The sequence below is a fragment of the Gymnoscopelus braueri genome (genome assembly GCF_963280865.1).
Source record: "Gymnoscopelus braueri genome assembly, chromosome: 12".
NCBI lineage: Eukaryota > Metazoa > Chordata > Actinopteri > Myctophiformes > Myctophidae > Gymnoscopelus > Gymnoscopelus braueri.
This window is the reverse complement of record NC_137614.1, coordinates 10,284,994-10,292,935: the sequence shown is the minus strand read 5'-3', so window position 1 is coordinate 10,292,935 and position 7,942 is coordinate 10,284,994. Positions and strand designations below refer to the sequence as shown.

The following is a 7,942-nucleotide window of genomic DNA, read 5'->3' as shown; positions in this document are numbered from 1 at the left end:
TGCAGTATCATAACTACATCTTTGGTGTTTACAACACACCAAACCGTTTGAAAATCGGATGAAAATTGAGCACGCTATGGTTATTTCAAAGTATATGCACCATAGACATAATGTTATGAATGACTGTTTCAAGATGGCCGCGGTTGAGCTACGCTTGCGCCGCCCCCTTGAGCCATCTAGCCTTTATATATATCTATGGTTAAACCAACCCCTCGCCTGTGGAGGGCAGCGTTACACGTGATAGTGTACACTATCAATAAGAAGAAGAAGAAGAAGAAGAAGAAGAAGACAACGACAACACAACACAACAAATCGGAGTTCTGTTGTAAACACATAACAAACACATGAAACGCGGAAACCAAGGGGAGATGGCCAACATTGATCTTTAACAGGAGGATCGCGAAGATACTAACGTCAAAACAATACCTGCACCAGCGAAACAACGGAGCAGAAGAACGCACAACTTTTATTAGCTGAGGTAAGAAACTAGTTTTTAACCAGAGTTATTGTGTAGTGTGTTTGTTTGTAGGAGTTGTGTTATTGTGTACTGTGTTTGTAGGAGTTTTGTTATTGTGTACTGTGTTTGTAGGAGTTTTGTTATAAGAGTTGTGTTATTGTACTGCGTTTGTAGGAGTTGTTATTGTGTTATTAAACAGAGTAATTGGGTAGCATGTTTGTAGGCGTTATTAGTGTGTACTCCGAAGCCTCTAGAAACGGCGAGACCTTTAAAGGTGATCATTAATAATCTCTGCTTACTCAGTGTAAGCGTTGAAAGCTTTTTCTCTGTCTACTCACTGAAAGAAAGCACACCAGATGCTCCTTTTTGCCATGAAGAAAGGCCTGATATTTCTAATGGCTGCACATTGCTGAAAACCTGTGGATATCCAGTCATTTTGGGTGTAAACAAGAAGTTGAACATTATATACTTTACATTATTCATACATTGTCTCTTTCTCTTCACAGCATCATGTCGTCAGAGGGTACAACACGTTGTGGTGATGAGAACTGTCGTGATCTTTCTGAGTATCCTGTCTTACAGGTCAGTCATAACACTGTGGTTATTCAACTTATAACATAACAGGGTTGTACTCATTTGTTTGATTGCTTATGTTATTTATCATAACATAAAATGTGTTTTTAAGTGAGCTTCAATATCGCTTCCATTTGTATTTCATAGACCTGGCTTCCCCCTGGGTACGACTATCATGTCGTCTCCTTTGAGGAGCAAACTGCAGAAATGGACCACAGTGCATTTTGCGCTACTTTGCGGCTCCCATTTAACACTGAAGAATGCATTACACAGTGGGTTCTGGAGACGAAGAACACCCCCGCCACATGGAGGGTCAAAGCCTCAAGACCAATGAATGGCACAACAAATATCTTTAGGGTAATGAGCCATAACCGCTCTTTTTTTCCCCATCTACACATCTCTTTGCCAAAAATAGCCAATCAACAATCTTACAGCACATAGCGTCAGCTTGTAGAAAAATTAGAAAGTTCATTAACCAATCTGTACATACATATTTTCAGAGGGATTACAAATGTCAGCACAATGTCCATAAGGGGTCAGCTACAGCAGGCACCAAAAGGACAAAAAACACCAACTGTCCAGCTAAGTTGAGTGTGATCCTGAAGGCAGACCCTAGAAGAGACGGTAGAGTGTCACGGTGAGTTTTTCCACGTTCACAGTAAGTGTTGTCATTTGAATGCAATTATTCCACATATTGTTGCTCACATATCTTTGTGCTGCTTGTCTCAGGGCTAAGGTGGACCCACATTTGCCGCAGTATCCAACTGTGGTAATTCTCCAGAACGTCCACAACCACAATGTACATTCGGCTGCAGCTCTGAAACACAGAGACGTGGGAAGCGAAGCCACTGAGAAGTTAACCAAACTCTTTGGGATTGGTCACTCTGTACCTTCTGCCGTGTCAGCGCTCCAAAACGATCTTCGAGCAGAGCATGGTGGGGAGTATATATATGCTGCTGCTGACCGAGCCATATGCCCAGACCGTGGTTTTGCCAAAAGGTATATTTAACGTTTTAAAAAGAAACTTATGTTTAATTCTCAATTAAGCACCTAAGAGCTCCCATAGTCATGACATTCCAGGAAATATTTTGAAATTGGAAAACATGTTTTTCAGACCTGGAAAATGATTGGAATTAATTTATCAAATGTTTGGATATACATCTGTTAAAATAAAAACACATGTCCATAAACATGTCTAGCATTGTGGCCTAATGAGGATGTCACTCAACAAAAAGAATAGTTTAAAAATGTGTGGGAACCCTGCCTTTTGTACAGACTCTACAAAAAGGTGAAGAGCAGCACCACCACTTCAGGACAGACCTGCTCCGTAGACATGGTGTCTGTTTCAGGTGCCGAAGGTGCAGTACCCAGCAAGTTTCTGATGGCTCTGAAGGCAGATCAAACTGGAGAGAGTAAGTCATAATACATCACAGCAATAAATCTAAATATATATCATTTATATTTCGCATTTGCAAACACAGCGGTGTCTCAACAAAAAAGAAGGGAATATATGAATAATAATAACAATAATTCACCCTATGGGTGGGTGGTGGCATTGTAATAACCGGAGTGCTGTTTTGTCCACCATCTGCAGGCTTTAATCAACCTCTTCAACCAAGCCACCATGAACAGTCCACCCCGCTCGCGTCTGCTCCAAGTGCAAGCCATCAGGGCCATTCCACTCCGCTTGGGTCCACTCCATGTGCCAGCGAAGGAAACGCCAGGACCACTGAAGAATGTGAAACTGGAAGTTCTGCTGACCACCCTGTGCTTCATGATAAAGAGGGTAAGAATAATAAACTAGCTGTATATACAACTACATTTACAATATTAACTGGCCATTACAGTGTATTTAGGCAGAAGTAGAACATTATTTTGTGTACATTTAATTCTAAGCACAGATATTGTTCGAATATTAAGATCCTGCTGTTACTGTAAAGTTGTACCTGTTTTAACAGACTCACCAGAACGTCGCATCCTCATGAAACGCATGCGTAACATCCTCACCACCGTGGCAAACACCTTGGAAAATGATCCCACGATCTCCGATGACACTATAACCACACTTACCAAGCGGTTTGCAGATATATGTAACCCATCAACCCGGAACTCTGCCATTCACTCCCTTTGTGGGTACACCAACACCACGCGGCCATAAGAGCAAGAGCAATCCGACAAGCAGCGAGGCGATCAGGCAAAATGATTCCATGTCGGCTTATCCGCCGAAAAGATCCATCCAGGTCCTGCCGGGCTGGTGGGTCACAGCCACAGAGGAGTGACATTGATCATTCTTACAGGTTGATCAAAAAACCGAGGCTGGCTGGGCACCACAAATGAGCAGATTCTGTGGAAAGAAATAGCTCACATCCAAAGTAATGTGTACGTCTGCTCATTCTGATCTGCCACAAAACATAAATACATAGGTACACAAATCAGAAAATGCAGGTTAAATGGGGTAATGTTACATCTGCCCATTTTTCAGTTAGCAATGGTGTTCGTCAAGGTTTTTTTTTGTCTCTTATAAGTGCAATACGGGCTGTCTTTTATCATCAATCACCTTATGTATGCTGATGACCCGGTCGTTCTGAGTCCATACAGTAGAGGGTTACAGCTATTAAAAGTGTGCTTAAATTATGGCAATGATCATGACATAATTTCCAATGCAAAAAAGAGTTGTGTCATGATAGTGAGAAGCCATGAGGACAAGAAATTGGCCTTCCCAGCCTTTCACTTATGTGACAGTCGTCTTTCTGTATGCCAGGAAATCAAGTACCGTGGCCACATTTTCACTGATAATCTCTATGATGATATATCTCTAGACAGTGCTGCAAACTTTATGCCCAGGCTAATATGCTGCTTTGCAGGTTCACTATGTGTTCAGGTCCTGTCAAGTGTACATTTTTTTTAAGCATTTTGCACTCCCATGTATACAGCTTTCTTGTGGTGCACATACAAGAAAGGTAGCATGCGGAGGCTTAAAGTGGCCTACAATGATGCCCTGAGGATTCTACTTAAGGTCCCTAGATGGCATAGTGCCAGTCACTTGTTTGTAACGTGTGGAATCCACACATGTGAGGCTCTCTTAAGGCACTATGTATGATTCATGTCTCGCCTGGATGAGTCCCCGGAACAGTATTATTGAGGATATAGTCGATCCTGGGAAGAGCTGTCTCCAGTACTCGTCCAGGCTGCGTAAACACTGGAGAGTCAGCCTCTATTTATTTTTATTGTTTAATGTGTTATGTGTGATGTCAATGATTTGTATGTACTCTATGGACCCCCTGTGTGTCTGGAATAAAGTTAATAATAAAAAACTAAGTAAAACAAAGAATCCTGAGCAGCTGCATGTACCTTGATGTATATACAGTATTATGTCTTTTTATTACTACTGTCTACCTTAAGAAGCAGTGAGTGCTATTAGACTTAGTACAGTGCTTGTGGAGCAGTTAGAGGTTTGGACTGAACTGGTTTTACTATAGGCCTACAGTATATATTATGTCCTTTGATCAATTTGAATGTGTGTGCCACAGTTTCTGACATTATAAATGGCAGAAAGACGAATGTGTCAATCAGCTCCTGAAAATGTTATTATTACAGTGAGACTGTGTCGTTTTCCTCCCGGCTCGTTGTAACTTGGTGACACCATAGAGTTATAATATATGTAGGGCCGCGGATTGCCCCGCCCCTAGCCCTGGTTCAGAGCGTTAGTGGCTTCGCTATAACGCCCTGGAAGACCCCTCGCTCTGCGCATGTACAAGGAATTCCACTGCCCTGCCAGCGCTCAAGAGTAGTGAAAATAAACTAAACCATTTCGCTACTCACCGAAGCAAAGGCTGTTTTGTGTTGTTGAAAGTCTATTCTCCGCACTGGGGAGCCTCTCAACACCCCACCTACTCTGTAAAATACACTTTTTGGGCAGAAAATAAAATATGTCAGCGAGACGGAAATTATTTTTATTTACTCCACAGTGCCCTCTACAGATTTTGGTTAATGGTAAGTTCAAATCCTCCAGATCTGTAGAGGGCACTGTGGAGTAAATACAATTTATTTCCGTCTCGCTGACATATTCTTTTTTTTTTTGCGTCATCATACATACCTAGTGCAGTGGTTACTGCACTAGGTATGTATGATGACGCTCTCATCCAATGCACTTTATAGTGGACTCTCGTTTACCCAATCACACACATTGACACACCACTGGTAGCAACTGCCATGCAAGGTGATATGACATATTTTCACAGACTGTATGCAGGCATTTTCAAGGCTGAGTATGGCAGCACAGGAGGACAGGGTATGTTCGAGGCTTTGGACATGAAGGCACATCTGTTGCAGATTGCCACTGGAAGTAAGTAAACACAAAGGGGTCAAATAATAACGTCTCTGTACAGTGAACCCTGTTGAGTATATATGTACCATATATGTACCATGATACAAACATAATACTTTATGGTCACCAAGGCATTCAGTGTTCCCCAGCTCTTGGATTGGATGCCTTTAATCAGTAATCGGATATATCTGCCAAAATTTCAATATTATGCATTGCATCCCTATTAATTTGTATTAAATGGAGTTTGCCCATTGAAAGTACTATTTAGTCAAGGACCAGGCTTAATCCATGTCTGCGCTACTGGTTCTAAATATCATCAAATAAATAGTTTACATGCTGCCTTTTGTCTGACACTCATCTAGATGTCCACATTGATGAGAGCTTCCTTGAGCCACTGCAGTCTCCACAACACTCAATAGACTCATCTGGTGGGTCACAACCTCACATCAGTCCACAGCTGAGTGATCACAGTCCAGATATAGCCATGGATGCCACTGAAGAGTCTGAGGATCCTCAAACATCAGGTACTGACCTTTCACCAATTTAACAACTTGTATTTTTGTTTATAGGAGACTGGGACATGCACATGGTTGAATGAACAGTCTTGCAAGATGGAAATTGTTCTTTTTCCCTCTCCACAGCTGAGCAGCAATTGTCGAGGTCGAGATCAACCATGGCAGCCACTGAGGGGGTTGTGGGTGATGAAGAATCAGGTCGGTTTAATTAGGAGAAAAACCATGAACACAGATGAAGTAAAGCATTTATTTAAATACAAGTGCATCTCTTGATCTCTCTCTCTCTCTCTCTCTTTTGTTTTATTTTTTCAGTTTTTGACGACGAGTGGTTCCGCTCCAAGATGAGCCATTTTACAGAAACAGTGCTGAACAATAAAGGGGTATTCAACTCAGGGGTCAAAGCCATGGTTAAGACCATGGACAAGATGGTGGGGAACCCTTCCATGCTGCTGTCAGCCATGCACACGTTTGGCCGATTTGGTACCAACAGCCTGGCATCAAAGCGTGCACAAGCTCTCCGGCAAGTCGCCAACCGTGCTGGGCCAGGTATAGGAGCACAGCAGAGCTCTATTTGCCGCCGAAAGGTGAAGCTTGGAGGTAAACGCCGCCTTGCTGCAGGGAGGCCAAAGAAAAACGTTTTAAGCACGGACCACCACTACAGCTACTCAAAAGGAGTGAAGCCAGGCACTCACAGCTTGTCCCAAGCAGTGATGATTGGTACACGTTAGCATTCTAATATTTCATTTTGGGTGACAGCTTTCACTTTACAGCATGAATATCTCCAGTGTTCAGGAGTAGTCAACACCAATCAGACAAAACAGACTTTCAGTAGTTGTGAGTAATTCTGTGTAAAGTTACTGTTACAGGATGCACCATTTTCTTTTTAACTCAGTGTATATCCATGTCATATCCATACAGCATTCATGAGAAATGAGTGTGAAGTCTCTAAAGCCAGATTTATACTAGGTTGTGTGCCAGTGTCACGCACAGAAAATAGCAAGCTTGTGGATCTGATATTACCGTACATTGTTCAAAATGTATTTTGTGAATGTATTTTCTACTCTCAGTGGCTGATTCACCACTTTTGCACTATTTTACAAGCCAATTATTTTAATGTTAATTTCATCCCATCGATGGGATCCCAAATGTTTTGCTCACTGGGCCCAACATCTTTTGCACTAAACGTTAAGTGACCCGGCCAGCAGTATGTAAAATCACACCTTGACATGATACATGGCTGTTACTGGGATTAAAGCAGCACTATGTAACTTTCCTCTTTTACCCCAGATTTGAAAGTTTTTCTAAGTTAGAAGGCCCAAATGCTGATCTTCTGGGATATATACATCCCACTGTTGTATTTCTATCCTACCAGGAACGCTAGTACTGCTGGTTTTATATCCTACCAGAACCTCCAGTACTGCTAGATTTCTATTCTACCAGGACCTCCAATACTGCTAGATTTCTATCCTACCAGGAACTCTAGTACTGCTGTTTTTCTATCCCACCAGGACCGGTGGCTTCATATCCTACCAAGACCTCCAGTACTGCTGGTTTTCTATCCTATCTATCCCTTGTTTGTATTTTGCGTGTAAGCCACAGTCTGTACGGTTGCACTGAAGTTTTAATTCATAAATATACAGTTGCACTACTGTTTAAAGTTTATAGTTGCATTAAGTATGCACAAAAGTTTTTATTTTGCACGTTAGTGAAACGTGCAGAAAGTTAGTCTGCAAATGAAGTTTTAGATGTTTTCCATTACATTTTAAGAGAAAGGGTTTAATCCCTGATGGGTTGTAGTACTGGTAACAATGATTTTTGTAAGACCACTTTTCTACCTCTGCTTTATGTGCAGTTCTGTCCTCAGAACATCAGAGTTATTCATTTGTTTATTTTTCTCCTAGGGACACATTAATGTTCTGTATAGGTGACATTACAGTTTAAACAAAATAAACTTGAAACGTACAACTTTGATTGCTGATAATTGAAAAGGTCCTTTTAGAATAATAGTCGTTAGTATAGTTAGAATAGTTGTATTGTATGTTGGTGCAGTTTGTGAAGGTCCTTCTCATG

The 7,942-nt window shown here is 41.6% G+C and overlaps 1 protein-coding gene across 1 annotated transcript; it reads left to right on the top strand.

Annotated features, from left to right (window-relative positions):
* The first annotated feature begins 299 nt into the window (after positions 1-299).
* LOC308096905 (uncharacterized protein) lies at positions 300-4,317 on the top strand. The gene is made up of 8 exons (XM_080444422.1): positions 300-478; positions 964-1,039; positions 1,178-1,387; positions 1,531-1,667; positions 1,760-2,029; positions 2,306-2,442; positions 2,625-2,816; positions 2,989-4,317. The coding sequence occupies exons 2-8, from the start codon at positions 968-970 to the stop codon at positions 3,186-3,188; spliced, it is 1,218 nt and encodes a 405-aa protein (XP_080300548.1). The 5' UTR covers positions 300-478; positions 964-967; the 3' UTR covers positions 3,189-4,317.
* The last annotated feature ends 3,625 nt before the right edge of the window (positions 4,318-7,942 follow it).

Excerpts from the sequence above, each read along its gene's own strand:
- LOC308096905 (XM_080444422.1), top strand. The coding sequence starts at position 968 with ATGTCGTCAGAGGGTACAACACGTTGTGGTGATGAGAACTGTCGTGAT. Across the intron at positions 2,030-2,305 it reads GACCGTGGTTTTGCCAAAAG|ACTCTACAAAAAGGTGAAGA; the intron begins GTATATTTAACG and ends CCTTTTGTACAG. Across the intron at positions 2,443-2,624 it reads GGCAGATCAAACTGGAGAGA|GCTTTAATCAACCTCTTCAA; the intron begins GTAAGTCATAAT and ends CACCATCTGCAG.